Below are 20,880 nucleotides of genomic sequence, written 5' to 3' on the forward strand. Positions count from 1 at the left end.
TCAGACAAAAAAATGCTAAGAGAAGATAAAGATTCTGCCAAATAGAATCCACCTGCTCTGAAATCTGGTCCAAAAGGACACAAACTGAATTTCACGAACATGAACTCAAAACTCAAATGAACTTGAACTACCATCAATCATACAAAAAAGAAAATCCAAAGGAAGTTTAGTTGCCAGCAGACTTGGGCAGAAGCGCGACGATATCAAGGCTGCTTCTACTACTGTAGGAGACTGACACCCATGAATTGCTCCTGCACTAGCTCACTAAAAGAACACATTTTCAACAAAAATAACCATAATTCTGAGGTTTTAGGAAAATACTGAATGGAAACTATAGCTTATCAGTGCTATCAAGTCAAATGAGGCTTTATGTCCCAAGAGAAGCAGAAGAGCTTTAAAAAACCCCCAAACAATAACAAAACAAACAAAACCAAAAAAACCCTTGCTGAACATACTATTAAGTCAGCTGTTATGCAGATAAACACACAAGACTGAATACCAACTATGAGTTATATTCTCTTCCCTAAGCTTGTGTGTTCACCTCTTTTTCCACTAGATGACAGATATGGCAGAAAAGCCTACACAGGAAACATGCAAAATGCATACCCCTTCTTGCCACACCCAAAATGTTTTGCCTAGCAGGTAATCATTACATTACATTCCAATTAGTAATCAGTAATGCTTTTATTAATGGTTGGTATACAAAGAATATAAACAATCCTATCTATTAATGCTGAACCTATTGTTAAACTTACAACCCAAGCTGGCCAGGATAAAACAAGAACTTTTCTTCCACTTTCTTTAAAAGTAAAACGCAGCTGAAAATATTGAGACAAATCAGATAATCCCGTGTCTTCCCAACTTTTGAGTATGTCACTTAAAAACGTGTATCAGTTCAAAGTTGACAAACCAAGCCAAGGCAGGTTTGCAGAAGAATGTTAGTATGTTAAAAAGCACCCTTAAAAAAACCAAGTACTGTACAAAGCCTGCCCAACATGTACGTAATTGTCATAAAACTAAATGAGCTGCACTTTAAATTACTGAGATCCAACAAAAAACTCAATTAGAACAAACAAACAAAACAACTTAAGTGAATAAGCAGATGAATAATAGGTCAGGCTACAATAGTCAGCCTTAGGCACAAAATTAATTTTACTCATTAACTACTGGAACGTGTGTACTTTTACAAACAGGACATCAGCAGGGTTTTGCACAAGTTCTATTCCAAAGCTAAGATAAGCACACAACATACGCTAAGCATAAGCGTGTTCATCAGAGTAGAACACTTTGCTTCCACAATAAGCTCTGCCTAAGTAAGACTTCACTCCCACTTTATAATGGCTCTTCCTCATGCCAAGCAGCCTTCTTTTGCAATGGTTTACACTGTGAAAAAGACCAAACTCCCTCTCACTTGCATTGGTTCCCTGCATAGACTACAATTTGGTCACAATGTCTCAGCAGCCATAAATTCCCATCTCAAAGAACTACTCACCAGAGAAATACAGAACGTAGTGCCTGAAAAACACCACCAGCTTCCATCTTTTCACAGACAAACCATAACAGTAGTGTCATTATCATGCTAATGCTTTCAAGAGACTATCAGAACCTAATTTTATTCTAGCATCTCCAAAGAAGCTCCTTCCCTTTTTTTCTGAAAATGTAGTTGTTTTAGTAAGATGTTAAGTAAGAATGAGAAATTAAATTGAAAGCAATATCAAAAAGCACAAATACAGAGTTGGACAAAAAAAATTAAATGAATGAGATATATTTTGAAGTACGCAACAAAAAAAAATTCAGTCCTTAACATGGGACCAAACAGAAAGAGAGAAATTAATGAATGAGTCATTAAGTATTTGTCAAGGCTCAGTGTGGTCTCATTAGCCAAAGAGGTTAGACCTTATTAAAACTCAATAGAAGAGTCAGATGAAAAGCCTGAACAGGCTGCTGCAGACTGTGAGGATTCAGACTGGATGCTGACCACTGAACCTGCACAGGCTGACTACTTTTAAATGCCTCAGTGCTGTACACTCTTCAAGGTATTATACTTTCTAAAGATGCTAGGAAAATAAACTAATTAATAAATTTAATTTTGACAGACATCTGACTCACCACATCACCTGGTGTTTCTGCTGGCTATGCAGCACACATGCAGCGCTGGTGTTGGATGTGCTCTATAGAAACTCAGGGAGGAAGAGCAGGGAAGAACCACAGGTACCACCTTCCAAACATCCTCCTCAGCCAAACCATGCATAAAATTGCCCACAGGACACCAAAATACTCCAAAATAATAGTTTTTTAAGACTTGGACCTGAAAGCAAATGGCCTCCAAAGACAAAATGACCACTGCGTGATTTCCACTCTGCTTGATTCTCTAAGCTAAGGAGGTGGGAGTAACTCAAACAAACCACATTTAACACTGAAGGAACAAAGAGTAAAAGTCTGCATGTTTTCTATTAGGGAAAAAACACCACCACCATACAAATCTTGCTTTTCATTCTCTTCGTTTATTCTCCTTCTAGCCGTCAAGACACGTATGTCCAACTATGAAAAAAGTAACCGAAGCCCAATTTACATAAAACCAAGGCCTACAGTGAAAACATCTCTCCAGCACTGAGCCTAAAATATACTAAATTATATGAAAAAATACTATGAGGAAAATAAAAGACAAAAAGCTCATGGCTAAGAGCTTCCTATTGTTGCTGGATTCCCTAATCTGTGAGTGTCAAGGAGTCAAACATCTGTTCCTCTCCAGCAAAACTGGAATCAATACTTTTTTTTTTAATTTCACAAAACACGTACAAAAATATTTCTATGAACAAAGGGCATAGCTGAGTTAATTCAAGGACTTCAATTAGTACTTATATCAAAATTAAAACTCCTTGTCAAACATCATTATTTGTAAACACATTTTTTTTAATGATGTTCAGCTTGGAAAATTCAGCATGGCAGACTGCCTTATCAAGAACACGACCAGAAAGCATTACCCCTGTGTTAGTGTACATACCTTTGTCCTTCTTGAAGTCCAAAGCATCTTCCTTATCTGTCACTATTTCCTTCATGTTGATAATGCTTTGGTGATTAAGCTGTCGAAGAATCTTAATTTCCCGAATAGCTGTAATTGGAAACCCTTCCTTTTCATTATCCAGACGTACTTTCTTTAGTGCCACCATTTCACCTAAGAGAAAATTTAGATGACAACATTAAGATTAGCAACCAAACTATGGAATTTAGTATGAGGTTTGTTCATTTGTTTTTAAAACCCTTTCCATTTGTTACAATTTCTGAACGGACTAAGCAGTTAACATTTTGATGCTTACAACAAACACTATGCTGAATGGAAACAGAATTAACCATTGTTGGGAAACTATCACATGGAGAATCAAAATTAGAAGTGAGAATTTTCAACTACCTACTGTAAGGTCTGTCTTCTTCCTGCATACCCCTCTCACGTGCATCCTGATATTCCACACCAAGTCTATTGATAGTAATTATCAACAGCCACTTTAGAGATAAGAGACCTATGTCTGCTCTGGGTTTCTTATTACTACATCACCACAGATCAGAACACGTTTCTCTAGCCAGAAATATTACGTAGTTCAAGATATAAGGCAGGTGACTAAAGACTTCTCAAATTCATCAGGATACTTTCTACAGGCAAAAGCATCATTCAAGTTTACCATGAGGAGGAATTTTCCTTATTATTTTACTGCAGGCTGGACTGGGTAAAATTAGACCCTGCAAAATGGCAGAAGCATGATCTGCGTCTGATAGAGGATATCTAAAGACTGTATGCCAGCTCTTCGCACAGGACTAGAGTTCAAAGCTAACAGAAGGTCTGCCATAACTGTATGGACCCATTCAATACAGTCAACAACTTCTAGTGGAGATTAAAAAATAACTGCCATATACAAGTAATCTGAAGCTTGCCAAAGCAGCAATATGGTTACAACAAGATTAAAAAGTGAAATGTGCACAGAATAGATTCCCATGGGAGCAAGAAGAAGCTTCTAATGATAACGTGATGTGAAAGTTCCCAAGGCGGAGGTATAAAATAAAATCTGTGACAGTTCAAGTTAAGAACTAAAAGTTTGCAAACAGACAAGTACAGGTGAAGAATAAAGAAGGAATGATATAATTACTCTGCTCGATCTTCTGGGGGTCAGAAAGAAGAAACCAAGGCTGGGATGTGATCCTATGTGATTCAGTTACTGCTGAAGTAGAAAATTACCCAGCATTCAAAGCATGCACAAATAAGCTAGAAGGGCAAGCAGTCACAGAAAGAACTACTAATTGAGCATAAAACAATCAAGCAACAGACAGCACATATGAAGAATTTATTTCAATGCATTATTTGCTTAGAAGTAGTGACAACATTCTTATGTATCACAGGGTGACTGCTCACTCATTTGAGCAATAGTTTAACATGAAACTTTAAAGTTAGCTTCTTTCACTTCCATCCCTTTAGAAACTCCGTTACTTTGTCAGCCTGCCTAGGGTGATTTTGTTTCACCAGAGTATTCACCCTCTCAGAGTATTCTCACCTCCATAGCTCAACAGCGTACAGAGTGTCAAAATACAAGAAATATGAATTAGAAAGTAAGACTATACAACTTGCTTTCAGCCACAGCTACACAAATAAATGATTTTCCAAGGCAGAAAAAGATAATTTCTGATTTAGGCAAATGCCAGACTTAAAACTAAACTAAAAAACCAACAACTAAAGTTTCCACAAATTAGAGGGCAGAATACCACAAATCTTATTCAATATAAAAACGAAACCAAAATATCCTGTTCCCTTTAGAAATGCAGGATTACATTTACTTTTTCGAACTTACCTGTGTCTTTATCTCTGGCTTTGTAAACTTGCCCATAAGTGCCTTCACCGATAATACCAATGATATCAAATTTATCCACACAGCGTTTTCCCCAGTCTATTTCTTTTTCTTTTGTTTCACCATGTCGTGGTCCACATATTCTAGAAAATAACAAGCATTTCTAAGAATATAGCTAATATATCTAAGGATTTCCTTCACCTTGAAAAAATCCCTCCACACTAAAGATTCATAAGACCTTATTAGATAACTGGTTTACTACCATTAAGTAGCAATAAACCATACTAATATTAAAAAAAGTCATTACAAAGCAGAATCCTCTTGAGAATAATAAGATTTTAAAGAAACTATTAACACTTCTACTTGCTTGATAGGCTTTAAAAGAAGTAAAATAAACATACTTCGGTCTTCTCTTGCTGTGTGACTGAACTGTTGGTTTCTTTTCTTCAGGACTTTTGGATACATCAGCTCCTCCAGGCAACTCGGGTGGAAGTGGCAAGTCTGCAAGTAGATGGCGAAGTTTCTTCTCTGCTTCTTTAACCGACTTCACTGAAAGATTTTCTCGCAAACTAATAAAAAAGACACAATCTTGCTAATAAGTCGGACACAGTAGAATGATATCAGCATATATAAGAGAAAGTCTATTGGAATTATTTTATTTAAATACAATCTAGGCCAGTGATGCATCAACATTTGAAAGCTCTGTGAGAATTTTTGCAGGACATGGATCTGGGCTTTACAAATGGCTCACAAATAGCTCTCTAGAAGATGCATAGCTAACTATCAAAATTCTGCAGAAACTATGAAATCAGATCTTTGTAGTGAAAGCTGAGATTAGACGACACAGCAAGCCTTACGAGGCCAGATAACTTCTGCCACAAAAGCTTCTTCTTAAGCTTATGGTGTAGATTATTGAGAATATTTAGAGTCCAGGTGATACCAGACATCAGAAGTGTTGTGGTAGTCTAAAGCGTAGTGTAGTCTAACTGGCTTCTCATATAAGAGAGATTATCCTAATCCAGTTCCCTACAAAGTTGGTCTTCAGAGACACCACTGAGCTTTGCTGTTACAGTAATACTGCAGGGCATTACCAGACAGTCCACACTACCTCATTTACAGATTCCAATTCCATACTTTTCCTGAAACATTCCAGATTCAATTTGCTTCTAGTGATCAGCATGCAAATCAAGTAGAAATAAACAAACAATCCCCCAAATTTTTTTAAAACACACAGTTCCATTTTACCAGAACTTCCTTTAGTTTAGGTAGATTTGTGCAGCTATTGCATAGCCAGCAATTTTAAAGCAACAACCATCTCTAAACTTTACCACCACACAACTGTTTCTCCCCAAAGGACTCTCACCTAGTATTCACTCTTCAAATTTCAAACTGTCATCGTATCAAGAAAACTTTCTGTCATGTTTCAAAGGGACACTTTCCAGGACAGCTGCATTTGCCAAATCACACTATTCTATTGTCAGCATCCTCCTCTGGGAACCTCTTCTGGAAGTTTTTCTGCAACTTCTTACCTACTTAGTTTCACAGACAAAGCAGGAACTTCTGTAAATGGACAGAGCTTGCTGTTTTCTATCATGGCAAATGTATATATTCTCTAACATTAATTGCAATTAGCGATCTTTATATATCTAAATAAAGCATTCCAGTGTTTTGCATGTCTATGCTTCTCTGTGAAAAATGAACACTTTAATGTCTTCTACCACTTCTCAAGCCGCCACTAACTGAATTAAAAGAAGCAGCTCAAAGCAGCATATACTGCCCTCATCACAAATATAATGGTTAGCACGCCATAAACCACCTTTGGACAGTGCATTTAATTATCATGGTAAAGAAAAATTCTTAATTTTGAAGTTCATATATTTGTACTTCTCTCATAATTTAGCCCACAAAATCCAGTATTAGTGAAAGTACAATATATGAGAGATTCACAAATAAATTGAAGTGGTACATGAAAACAGAGGCACTCAAAAGCAGCCTTTTTTCAGGTCTGTTAAACGACGCATCATTGAATACTAAAAGTTTTCGTTTTCGGCTAACCTACACAGTGGTTTTGCCACACTGCTGTTCTTTAGGTAATTTATTTGTAGGTTTTCAGAGTCTTACTGAACTTCACAACTGACACAACGATAGGAACCAGACAGTTCTGCATAGCAACAAGCTTTCTTTGTTGGCACAATTTCCCCATAGTAACTCTGAGACCAAGGCAAACCTTTGCCCTCCTCCTTCCTAAAAAAGATTGATCATTTTAATTTAATGATTTAAGCTTTACCATGACTTGTAATCATAACCAGTCTGATATGAAATTTATAACACCCCACAGGCAGAACTAAGCAAAGTGTAAATGACATTGTTACTTGTCATTTATCTTTCTAATGGAGCTGTTTGCAAGCATTAGGCTTTTTCTAAAAGGAGAATGAGTCCAGTGCTGATAGAACTGCTTAGTTGTAGCTTAGCTCCTCTCAAATAACAGTGTCAGAAACCACGTTTACCTAGACAGGATGGCTTGGTCATAAATTTAAATGCAACCACACATTCACCATACGGACGTGATTCTGAACAAGTGGAATGACATTTGCTAGAGTGCTGAAGGGCAAGAAACAAGATTTCTTTTACTACTACTACTAAAAAAAAAAAAATCTAATACCTTGTTAGGTTGCATTTATTTTTGAGGGCCTCCCATGCATTCTAACATTTAACATAGCATTAAACCAGTGGCAAACACAAGAGAAACACATCTCCGGTTATAAGTACTCTTACTAATCAAACATTACACACTTCTCAAAGAAGAAGAGAACGCAGGCTAGTTTCACAGATATGCAACATAAATAAAAGCACTTCATAAGGTTTGTAATTTTCTTTTACAACTTCTTTTTTTACAAAGATATATCACACTTGCATTAGTTATTACTTCAATGCTAATAATTTTTAGTTTTACTTGTTGTGAGAAGTTTATTTCTCATATACATAAGCGGCATGTTACACTGAATAAAGAAAAAAGTAACTCTCTCAACTTCATCACCGAAACCGATAGAAAAATAGTAAATTATCACACAACAGCATAATTTTCCAATTCCAATCACAGCACGTATTCTCCATTAGGACTATGAAGAGACTTAATGTAGTCTAAACTCAGACTACACCTGGGAATAGAAACATGAATTTCTTCACTACAGATCAATTTTTACACTTCAAAAGTTAACACAAACAAGATGACAGGAACGTCACTTCTGTTTTACACAAGCAAAAAATTAATACTGATAGTAGAGATAAATTATACTAAAATAAGGCACAGCCATAAAAGCAATTCCCTCCCAAAGAGGAGAGAATATTTAGCTCAAATCCCAGTTAACAGAAGAATTTTCACACATTGCTACTGAATTCAACTTTTTCACAGAAGTATGTGCTTGACCCTACCAAACCTGAAATCCTGAATCCTTGAACGCATTCTTACATTAGTCCAAAGCTATTATGTACTAGCAATTTAAAATCATCTCTTTAGTGGACTTTTTATTGAAAGATTCCTCCTAGACTAAATCCTTCTCTTTTCAAGAAGCAGTTAAATTAATTTTAAGATCAAATTCCTTCAGTTCACTAATAATTTCCCTGTTAAACAACTGACTAGCAAGAACAAACTACCTAATGTATCAGCCTGATATAGCAAATAGGATTATTATCACTTCCCTTGACAAACAACTATAACAACAATACCTGTAATAATAAAAATAAACAATAACAGACAACAATAACAGACATTAAACAACTATAATAAAAAGGAAGAGATAACTCCAAAAAGCAAATCTATGCTACAACTCACCTATCAGGTTCCTTATCTTCAGGCAGCATGGGAGGCAAAGGCAAGGGTGGCAGTGTGGAGGTCGGTAGTGCAACAATTCGATCCTTCTCCTTGGTTACTACACTTGGTGTACTCGGTTTGCTTTTCTCTTTTACAGTGACTGGTGGCTGTTTTACAACAGTTGCTTTGTTCTCTTTTACTGCTGTAGGTTTCTGCTTAGTAATTTTGTCTGCAATTAAATTATTTTCCCCTTTAGTTTCAGGAAGTGAGACTTTCGCTTTTGCCTTGTCATTTTTCAAATTTGCAGTGCTTGTGGGAGAAGGCGTAGGCTCAGTTTTTATTTTCTTCAGGTCCTTTACATTGTTCACTTGAGGTGCACCTGTAGCAGCTTCAGTGTTTCCCTTAGTAGGTGTTGAAGTATTGGAAGCTTTTGCACTGGCTTTGGCTGCCTCGGCAGCTCTCGCTTTTTTGTTCTTGTTCAGCTCAGCAGCCAGGCTACTCTTCAGAGTCAATGTACTAGGAGAAATACTCGAGTGACGACTTCTGGATCTAGACAACCTGTGTCTGCTACGAGACCTTGAATGCCTTGAAGAATATGGACTTCTGCTTCGAGATTTTGCTGATCTCCTGTTTCAAAAAAGTTAAGATTGACCCAGTTAAGAATATATCTATCTGCTTTCTCAGTCTAGCTGCCTTTTGGACAAACCATCTTTTTTAAATCAACCATCCTCACCATGCTTACAGAATAAACAAAAGTCTATGAAACAGGAGAGATCAAGCCTTAATTAAAAAAAAAATCTACAGAATTAAAGATTTTACATCTAAACAGGTTGTTAGAAAATGTTAAAGCTTACTTAGATGTAGTTTCTCCCACTAAAGAACTACAAAATACAAGTATACCTATAGGATGGATATGTTCCTTTTTCCTCATTGCTTATCACACATTTTCCTCCTTTTGAAGAAAATCTGAGCCTATGCAACTTGTGCAAACACCTTCAGTGTATGCAGTACTTTCGAAAAATCCAGATGGCTGCATAACCAGAATTCAACAAAGTGAAATTAATGTTACAACCCAGCAGGAAAAAATCTAAACACAACACCTAAGCAGTAATTGTAGTAATTTAAGTGTTACTTCCAAAATTGTCACAAAAATAAGTAAGCAAAAACCAAATATTGACTACTAAAGGCTGCAATGTAACCAACTCGAAACATAGCAATAAACCGTAGCTTTCCTTTTTTGATACTTAACTGTATACTCTTCCCTTAAACAGAGGTACCCAATACTTGTTATAGCTACCGATAAGCAAACAATCCACAAGCGGGCCTATGCTATGCCAGTATCAGAATAAAGAGACTAACAGAAAATGAAAAAGAAATAATCTAAGCCATCTAGAAAATCATAGCAGGAAACAACCTAGACTGAAGGTGGGGAGGAAAATCCTAAAAGTTAGAAAAGCAAACTTTTACTGTGCAAACCCACTATTTAACATTATTTTTCATTCAGTATTTCAAAGGAATATCCTAATTTGCCTAGTAGCTTTGGTTCAATTCTTTATTAAAAAAAGGGGAGGAGAAAGTTTAATTGAGGTGAAGGGCATGAGAACAAGTAAAGCAGCCTAATCCACTGCTACCACACGCAAACATGAAATAAATGAAAGTAAATGTGAGCAATTTAATCCATTTTACCATACTAAGAATAGCAAGGGTATTCACCATATTTGCAAGTATTCTCTTCATTAAAGTTTGATAGAAACCTATTTTTTCTTGAGTATATCACTTAAAGGGGAAGAAAAATTAAATAAGGGCTAAAAAAGCATTCATCAGCTGACAAAGGAAAAAGTACCAAGCAATGGCTAAAACAAGACTTCTTTGAGATATAAAAACTTTAGAATCCAAAAGAAAGCACCAGTGTGTGGAGGCTGCCAAAATTTTGAAGAAAAGACAACAGCCACTTACAATCACTATGGTCAGGACTATCCATGCCTACGTGAAATTTAATTTTAGTTAACAATTAAAATAATCCAGTTTTCATTATCAGCACAAGAAATTACATTCAATGCTTCAACTGAACAAATATTTAATATAGTGTAACTATGTTTCTACTTCATGTGCAATATTTATTAATTTCCAAATCCACAGTTTTTCCGCACTATAAAATGTCTTCTTTCTAAAGCAACATAAAAATTAATTGAGATTAAACCAAGATTATGTAGGAGTGATTCAAAACAACATGTAGATATGCACACTGTAGCACAAGCTTCAAAATGGTACAGGCAAAACCGAAACTGATACAAATGGGGAGAGACCCTTGAAAGCAAGGGCACCAGGGGGAAAATCAAACCCCACACGAGGGCAGGTCTTGGAAAGTAACAGCTGAATTCTATACCAGGCAGCAGGAATTAATAATAATACTAATAATATTAATAATAATTTTAATAATAATATTAATGATAATATTAATAATAATAATTTGGACATCAAAATACTAAATTCCATGGAGGCTCAGCCAAACTGGAAAAAAGCCAAAAAGCACTGAGTTCCATAATATAGAGTTATGATGGGGTAGCAGGAAGAAAAAGGAGGGCTGAGATTATCCAGACAATATATACACTTCAAACACTACGTCAGAGCTCTCACAGTTAACTCACTTTCTGAGAGGAATTATTATCTCAAACAGAGCTAGACTGCTACAGATCTGCACCTGCTGTAGAATCAATGTAATTAAATTTCTCCAGCATCAAGCACAAGCTAATAAGACCCTATTAGTCCTAAACTGACTTCTATAAATGGCATACAATTTGCGAGGATGTCACTGACCTGTCTCAGAAAACATCTGTTCCTAGATCAGCCATATTAAATTGACACTTGTTTCAGTTACCTGTAGAGCACAACCTCCATTCCAGGGGCCTCGCTGCAACCTGCCTTACTTGCATTATTTTTTTATAATATGCCCCGATGGTCTCAAAACCAGATATATTTCTTTCATAAGTAAAATTTCTGGAGTTTTTGTTGGTTGTTTTTTTTTTTTTAAAGATGCCCAATATAATGTAATCTATGTCAGAAACAGAAATATGGACATAGTAATTCCACATGCACTAAAAAAGAGCAGTAGCAGCTTAAAACACTACAGTTGCCGAGACACCATGCCAGATCTTAAGACTGTTTCTGTTCTACTTTTGTTCAAAATAGAACAGGTTCACTTAACTCAGTACACTGAGAATGTAATGAGAAAATCTGTTCAAATTAGGGACTGCAAATCCTTACTTGATCAGCTACCATAACTTAGTGCGGAAGAGGCAGTTTTCAAAAGCTGTGGCAAAAATAAACTAATTCCTTATACTTTCTTCAGAAAACAAACAGAATCACTAGAATCACTAGGTTGGAAAAGACCTTTGAGATCATCAAGCCCAACCATAAAGGAAGGGACACGTAAGGAAGGCAACCACTGGCAGTGTTTTGATATTTTGCCCACATCATTCAGGAGAGTCCCAGATGTGGACACAGATTTATGCAAGCTCAGCAAAACCCCACCATTCTCCACCCCAGGTTTTAACACCCCGAATGACAACCGTATTTTCATGTCAGAACTATGTCTACGTGGGAGACTGCAAATACGCAGGCACACGAATATTTAAGTTTCAGTTCCAGTAAATACTATAGCCCTTAACAGCAGATCAAAACAACAGCAGTCAACAGATTTCATAGCTAGGCTAAGTGTAATATCTGCACTGCATTCATTTTTCCAAACGTTTTTCATTATTTAATTTCATGTCATTAAAAAAATATTATATTGCATTATATAGTGCAAATCTGTGCTAATCATGAACTAGAACTTGTTTTGGCATCCCAAAGACCTCTGCAAGAATCCCTTGCTGTACCACAGCTGGACCCAAGGAAGTTACAGCAAAAACATTAATGATTTCACCTGAACAGATTAATACTGAATATTAAGTAAAAGGTAGCTTTGTCAAAATATTAGTTATTCAAGTTACAATGACAATATCCAATGTTTTCATATGCCAAATGTTCTTTTCAAATATTCAACTACCACTTTCACCAACATAAGCTCAAAAGGTCCCAAGAGAACCTTTCACACTAGACAAAACTTACACACAAGTTTCCAGCTATAAAAAATGGCACAAACCCAAAACTATGGACATTTACAAGCTTTCCCTCAGAAGTGTATACGGAACTCAGAGTGGAGAAATACTGCCTTATACACAACAAAACCTGCCAATTCACGGTTCTCAGAGCTAACATTCATTTGCCATAAAAGATGAAGCTACACAGCAATGCAGAAACAGACTCACACAATAGCTCATGCCTGCTGTTTAACAGGACAGTAACTTTTTATTGTAACCCTGAAAAAAAACAGCAGGAAAAAAATCCAAAATATACAGTGCTCTCTAAATCTTCCAATAGATTTCTATTAAAGGGTGCACATCTATGCATACACCCATACATAAAATGCCTTATCTGACATTCATTTGCCACCAACTATTTCATCTTCAGTTAGGAGTTTGGTTTTAACCTAGTAAACAGGAACAAAAGGACAGTGGCCACAACCACACAAATACATTGCGAACAGCAAATAAATCCAAGAAAACAATCCAGACTTTTTTCCCCAAGCCAGAGGAGATCAGGAAGTTTACTAAATGAAAGGACTACATCCAGATCTCTCAAACCAAAAGCACCAACATCTACTCATAAAACACACAGGGAGAGAGACTACTAAGTTGAGTTTCTCCTGATGCTTCTTCCTATTTGTGCCTGGAAGTTCTGCCTCATTTACAAGTACCTTTGCCACACTTATCCACTGATAGTCTTCTACAAGCACTTTGAATTCATGTCACACAGGTCTATATCCCTACAGAGACAAAAAATGCCAGAGTTCATGACATTCATAAAATCACCTCTGAGCCATATACAGATTTTAGTGTGGTTTTTTATACGGGGGATGGGAAGAAAATGTTAAAAAAACCAATTTGCCTAAAAAACTTAGCTATCAGTAGGACCAGCCTGCACTGGAACTAAGTTGTTTATATAAAGCTGTTTTTCCCCTCCCTAAAGACAGCAACAAGGAGACTAGGAGCACAACTAGATTAGCTGCAAAGGGAAACTGAAGTAATTATGTAATATTATGTCTAGCTAATGCATGAAATCAGAAGAAAAAGGTGCAAGACATATCTACAAGACAGTATGACAAGAGGCAGATTTTAAGAAACCGACAGAGAAAGAAACAACTAGGAAGAAAGCAACCTCAAAACCAAAACTCAGTACTTCTTTCCTGCATTTGTCAGAACAACAAAAAAATGCCTTTCCTCCCAAAAAATAAATAATAAAAAAAGTGTTGGTTTAGGTATCAGTTTTTTAATATTTAATCCTAGCACCTTAGACTTCATAAAAACAGTATTTGTTCTTTCTCTGCATTACTAATGCAATATACTTATTCACTGTACAAAGTCCTACTTAATATATCAAAGTCCGATTAATTACAAATTTTGAAACTGTTATAATGTTCCTCCTTCTGGCAAGGCTGAACATTCTGTTACACTTCACTGGTTAACTTATCAATTACTGAACAGTAGATTTATTAACGGATTTAACAAGTCCATTGCTGTAATATCACTTAGGAATGAAAGAATACTATATAGTAGCTTAAAGTGTTATATTTTACTCTCTTGAAATTTGAAAGCAGAAGGCGAAGAAAAATAAGTGTTCCATATGTCAGATTTCCAGGAATACAGGTCTCACTCAGCTTACATGTTTTTTCTTGCCATTCTAATTTTCTAGGTGCTTCTTTCTTTCCCATTCCAATCCTCCCTTTATTTTAACATAAAAAGCATAGTATTTTATCGACAGATCAGAACAGTCATGTGTTGTCTTCCCATGTTTGTAAACTTGAAAACCTCTTTTCTTCTTAACCGCTTTAAGAGCGAGATAAATCCTTCATGCCTAGTAGCAAGCTACACGTGCAAACTGATTGCACAAGCACAAACACTATCATGCTCTGAATGTATCAGCATCTACAGAGTCAAACAAGGGAAGTGATTTTGTCAGTAACTTCTTGACAAGACATCATGCCCTCTTCATGACAGCAAGAGTGGAAAAACAAGAAACCGTACAGACTGAAGGAGGTTAAAGTACCCACTGCGGCTGAGCTCCTTCATTACCTACCAGTGAATGCTGCACTACTGACTAAGCACTGCCACCTTCCACCCCACAGTAAGGCCACAGTGTATTTGAAGAGGGAGACTTAAATTTTCATCAATTGGCTTCACCGCCAATCTTCCAAGAGAGCTATAATTGCTCAGTAACATAAACCACCTTAACAAAACATCTGAGTTCATAGTACAGCTTCTCCATGTTGCACTAGCAGGCAAACATACAATTAATTTAAGTCATAACAGTAATAGTGCTCTCTCACTTGATACCTTTTATTAATTAATTTTATTTATTTTCTCTGTCTGCTAGTTCAAGGTTATATTCTAAGCAACTCACAACCAACCACCTACTCAGCTGCTTTGTGTATGAACACTATGTAACTTGCCTTATTAATTCAAAGTGTAAATCTTTAGAATGGTCTTCAAGATCTATAACACAAATATCAAAAAATTCTGAACGTGAGTTTTGTTTTTCTTACATCTGCTTTATAACTTTTTTTTTCCCAAGAAGTCTGCCTACAAAGAAATCAAACAGCAAAAAAATTAAGCCAACTCAAATGCTGTGTTCTAAACACATTAAAAGTCAGGTTCTTTCAAATAATGGCACTTCCTCCTGTAAGTAAAAAAGGCAGCACAATAAAGAAAAGGAACCGCACATCAGCATGCCTGGGCAAAAGGCAAAGTCCACTGCCAAGTAACAAAATAAATCTTGATAAATTCAGAATAAGTATTACAGTGAAAGCCTCAACACGTGCTGGAAAACTAGCTACTCCAAACAGCAAAAACCTACTGTTGCACATTTTAAATTCTACAAAACACAGCTTTAAAAAACAAGATTAGAGAATTTTATGTAAAAAAATCTGTTTTCACCAAACAAGGGGAAAACCATCTGAAAATCTCTCCTACTCCTTTAAGTCCAAATGCAGCAGAATTACTGGATTCAAAGTTATTTTCATATCAGCGTAAGAAACCATGTCATCCCCATGAAGAAGGCATTTACTAGCTGAACATATATTTCACCATTTTCCCTATGCTTGTTTTGGTTTTGCACATAAGTGAACCATATTTTGTAGAGCCTTACTGCTACAGACTAGCTGCAGTTAGAGAATGAGATGGCTCTGTAGTACCAGTTAGAAAAGAAATCCTGTATTTTGCCCATAAGCAACATCCACGCACACAGTAGTACTAGGCTCGTAGTGCCCCACTCACTCACTTTTATCTAGGCAGATGGGTAGGTGTACCCAAATTTGGAAAAATGCAATTACTCATCTATACAGCTAACTGAATTAAATGTGCGATCACATAGCATATGACCTGACTGAAGTTATGAAAAGCATCTCTCCTCTTCCTACAGTTTCATCCTAAACTAGTTCCCAAAGACAGACTGTGTGTGCTTATTTTGTCAGCTATAGAGGTTTCAGGGTTTTTTCCTGCCTTTTTTTCTTATGGATTTTTTTAAATTCCGTCAGCTTTTCAGTAGAAAAACCTCTTACTTTTGGTATTATGGAAGAATTTCCACGTTGACAATGCGCACATGCTACTTTACAACAGCTGTGTTGCTATCCGCAAGAAAATACAACAATACAAACCCACCAGTAGCAAATAAAAGAAGTTTTGTCCAACATGTGTGGAAACAGCTCAAACAATCAGTTTGCCCAAAACACAGACATTTACTGTTATTTATAATGGAAAAGACAATCAGTCTACCATTCAAAAAGAATTTTTTGAGCGTGGAATGTGTATCTAGTGTCTACTTTTCTTCAGAACCCACATCCAGGCAACATCAAAAGACAGTAGAGTCATTAATGCTATTCAAAACTCCTAACTCACAGCAACTGCACCATTGCTGCGGCTTGAGAAAACCAAGGGCTCAAATGAGCGAAGCTGACCTCGCTTGCTTCTCTTCAACTGTTTACTAGAAGTTTCTCCCTAAGCAGCTCAGAGACCTAGATGAAAAAAACCCAGTACTGTAGACACACAAGCTTTCCAAGTGTGCTAGAACCACTTCATTCTCATTTCCTGCATACCAAAATAACTAGATAATTTATATAACAATGCAGAAGACACATACATGAGATACAGAATGAAAGAGCAAAAAGACTTGCAGCCCAGAATGCTCAGTCACATACAAAATTCTTACTGTCTCGACTTCATTACAGCTGGATACAAGCCCAGAATTAAGTCTTAAAATCATTCAGATGAAGACAACAGGTGCTGTAAGAAGCTGTTGCCTTCATGAAATTGTAATGTTCTATCAAGTCTAAGGCCACTACACCATTACCTAACCAGCACAGCAAAAAGTTTTCAGCATTTTGGGAGCAGCATCTCAGACCCAAGCTAAAAAAGAAAAGCTATTATGACACAGTTTTGCATGGCTAAAACAACTGTATAAATACCTCTCATGTGTATTGCCCCACACCACTGCAATACACATAATGCATAATAGCTGCATGGGAGCAAAGAAAAAACTAGCTTGCATTTCTCTACAACAGGCAAACATTATGAGCAACTGGGCTTATCTTCACACTTTGTTTCTTTGCGTTTCTGCCCAAATGACAGTTTTACAATGAATACCACATTAGGACAGACTGACCTTGCTTTCTACATATAGCAACCTCTTGTTTTCCCTCAGCCATTCCAATACCTCTCCAGCAAACCTAACAACCTGACATTTGTTAATGTAATTTATCTGTATATAGTTAAAGATGGGATGTAAATCACAGTTTAACTGGAGGAAGGCAGACCTGAAGACAGAAAGCTAACTCTTGGAAACTTACTGCAGCTCAAAGAAGAGTTACACGCTTATCACGACACAAAAATCAGATTTAACCTCTCTTGCTTCAAATCACAGACCCACTACCAACAGGAAAAAAAGCAACATAACAGTCCTACACGCTTCCTTCTGTGACTCTCCCCTATACAAGATTTCCTGTACCTTCTAATACACCCAACCCGTAAGGTTCCTAGACTACCTGGACTGTCCATCCGACTAATACAGCTAGCATAAAGCGCAAACCTAGCATACATAATTTTGCTTGTCGTTCTTAGCTTTTTTATTGCAGGATATACACATCTACAGAAAATAATGTGATTCCGAAACTGTTTAAGTCAAACTGTACATATAATATTTACGCTATTCTATTACTCAAATAATCTCGAAAGAGTACCCTTAACCACTTACAACAGCCTCTTGCGGAACAACTACTAGAAACACAAGAACAGGGTGCTGTTTTTCAGACTAATGTTTTCTGCTTGAAGCACTCTCTTGTTTACAAACCTATTCCATACAACCATACCTTAAAACAATCACTATTTTGTTCCAAAGGCACCTTTGTTCTATCCTTTGGAACAAAGCAGGGCACAGGTTTGCTACTTTGCTCTATAAACACCATTCGATGCACACACAAGACAGGAGACACTACCAAGAGCCAGGAACGGCTTCAGCATTCTCAGTGGATGTACTGTGGGACACACAAACAGAAACCAGTGCCAAGTAGTCATCAGAAACACCAGAGAACAGTTCTCAGACAACCTACTAGGTAATGCCTTGTGAAGAAAATTCTTGCAAACAGAATGACAAATCTCCCAATACATTCAAAATTGAAGCCCAAATGCAAGCAAGCCGGTGAACAATGAGATAATAGCAAGATTCCAATATAGGAAGTAAAAATCTTCAGTTACAAATATATATTAGGCAAATACCGCAAATACCCAGCAGTTTTGCTGCAAATTAAACTATTTTGAAGAGCTCCAATTCCACAGCACAGTTTGCATCTGAATGAACAGATATCGTCCATGATTCCTCTGCATATAAAATTCAAATCACCACAAGACTTTACATTCTGAGTTCCTGCTAGCTAAGAGTAAAAAAGTGATCTAAAAGTACACATAAAATACATACATAAATTGACTGGGAAAAGAGCTTATATACGTTTTCATAGGTTGTGTAAAGCACAAAAGACAATGTAACTAAACTTGACATTGGCTGCTTTTCCTAGCAAAACGGAAAGCCTAAGTCTCTCTATCAACCTCTGAAAAGAATGCTTGTAACAGTTTGCTTCCCAAACAGTTTGCTCTTAAGGGAAAAAAATATTTGTGCTAAACCAAACACAGATATATTCAAGGCACATCCTTTCATACAAAGGAACAGGACACATAAAAATGTACCTGAGTATCTCTGTACTTTAAGACTGAAAAGGCAAATCTGGTCCTTCCGAAAACCTGACCTCTAAAAAGCATCTTCATTCAGTCACTCATCTGAAAACGTTCTCGTGCCCTTTAATATTTAGAAAGTCTTATTCCAGCTAGGTGGTCTCTCCCACAGAGAAACCGGCTGCATAAGCGTTACGAACACCCGCGTCTCCCTTTCTTCCCGAGACAGGACAGGATGATCTTTGTACGTGCCCTGCTCCCCTTCCCCCCACCGCAGCTTTCCAGCGGTGAGGGCAAGCGGGAATGCTTTTGTCGCTAGATGTGAGCCTCCCTGGCTTGGCCCCGAGCCCAACCTCGGCCGAGCCCCCTCTCCTCCCCGCCAGGGCCCGGACTCACCGGATAACGGGGCTGTAGGGGCTCCGCGACCGCCGCCAGCTGCTGTAGGGGCTGGGCGACACATCCCCGCCGCGCTCGTAGGAGCTGTGCCGGCTGTAGCTGGGGGAGCGGCGGCGGCTGTAGGGGCTGAGCGGGGAGCGGCCGCCCACGGGGCTGAGCGACTTGCGGCCGCGCTGGCTCTGCAAGGAGCGGTGCAGCGGGGGGCTGTCGTCCCGGCCGGGGCTGGGGGACGAGCGCTGACGCCGGTAGGCCTTGGGCTCGGGCTTGTCGTCTCGGTAGGCCTTCGGCGGGTCTTTGTAAGCCGACGGCGGCTCCTTGGCCGCTTTAGTCCGGCCACGGCGCGCTTTGCCCTCCCGCTCTTTCCTGCCGCTGCCGGGCGAGCCGAGGGAGCCCTTCCTGCGGCCGTCGCTGCCGCCGCCGCCGCTGCTGCTCTTGAGTCCCTCCCGTTCCTGACCGCCGGCGTGATTGTGGCGGCTGCGGGACTTGGAGGAGGACGAGGAGGCCCCCGCCGCCGCCCCCTCCTGCTGCGCCTTGTCCTCCCCCCGCCGGCGGTGCTCGCGGTGCCGCTCCTTGGAGCGGCGGCTGCCGCTGCGGTGCTCCCGGCGGGACCGGCCGCTGCGCTCCGCCTCGCCGCCCCTCTGGCGCCCCGGTGAGGAGGCCGGGCTGCCGGGGCCGCTGCCCGCGCCGCCCGCGCCGCCGCCCACCAGCCCCTCGGACTGAGAGCTCACGTCGTCGTACTCCTCCACCAGCGTGCTCAGCGCCCCGCCGCCGCGCCGCTTCTCCGCCTCCTGTGCCCCGCTCCCCCCGCCGCCGCCGCCGCGGCCCCGCCGCCGCTTGTGCCGGGAGCCCGAGCGCCGCTTGCCCCGGGGCCGCTTGCGCTCCCCCCCGTCCCCGCAGCAGGAGGAGGCGCCGGTGGCCGCCAGAAAGAGCAGGGACTGCGGCGGCAGCGGCGGCTGCAGGAGCGGGGGCTGCAGGAGCGGCGGCTGCAGGAGCGGGAAGAGCAGCGGGTGCGGGGCCGGCGGCGGCGGCTGCGGCTGGGCCGCGAAGCGCTTCCGCCTCCGGTGGTGCAGCCGCTTCTTCTCAGCGGCCGCCGCCTCCACCGCCGCGCTTCCCCAGCCCCGGCCGCCCCCGCTCCCGCCGGCCGCCGCCTCCGAGGTGCTCGGCATCGAGATCACTCACGGCCGAGGAATCCGAGCCCTCCGGGAAGCCGGCTCAGGACGCCATGGCGGGCGGGGGGGAGGAAGTCGATCGCCGGCGCCTCGATCGCTGCTGCTTCGCCGAGCGGGGCGGGAGCGCCGGGGCCTCGCGCCGCCCCACAACGCGGAAGGGCCGCGGCCTCCTCACTCCATCCCCGCCCGCCGCTGCGGGGGGGGGGGGGGGGGGGGGAGAGGCGCGGCCTCCTCTCTCCCGGGGAAACGCCGAGTTAGTGTCAAGCCGGCTCCTCGCCGCTTTTATCCCCTCGGCTCCCCCTGCCCTGTCTCCCTCTGTCTCCGCGTTCGGCGCCGGGATCGGGCGGGACGCGCGC

The 20,880-nt window shown here is 39.9% G+C and overlaps 1 protein-coding gene across 6 annotated transcripts in view; it reads right to left on the reverse strand.

Annotated features, from left to right (window-relative positions):
- CDK13 (cyclin dependent kinase 13) overlaps positions 1-20,667 on the reverse strand; it is a 48,335-nt gene extending 27,668 nt beyond the window's left edge. For all 6 annotated transcript variants that reach the window (XM_054059163.1, XM_054059162.1, XM_054059161.1 and 3 more), the window contains exons 1-5: positions 19,356-20,667; positions 8,665-9,270; positions 5,234-5,401; positions 4,836-4,975; positions 3,005-3,175 (exon numbers count right to left, since the gene is read on the reverse strand). In XM_054059163.1, the coding sequence (XP_053915138.1) occupies positions 3,005-3,175; positions 4,836-4,975; positions 5,234-5,401; positions 8,665-9,270; positions 19,356-20,521 (2,251 nt within the window). In that variant the 5' untranslated portion in view covers positions 20,522-20,667. The remainder of the gene's footprint in view (positions 1-3,004; positions 3,176-4,835; positions 4,976-5,233; positions 5,402-8,664; positions 9,271-19,355) is intronic.
- Positions 20,668-20,880: the final 213 nt, after the last annotated feature.

The sequence above is a fragment of the Cuculus canorus genome, chromosome 2 (assembly GCF_017976375.1).
Source record: "Cuculus canorus isolate bCucCan1 chromosome 2, bCucCan1.pri, whole genome shotgun sequence".
NCBI lineage: Eukaryota > Metazoa > Chordata > Aves > Cuculiformes > Cuculidae > Cuculus > Cuculus canorus.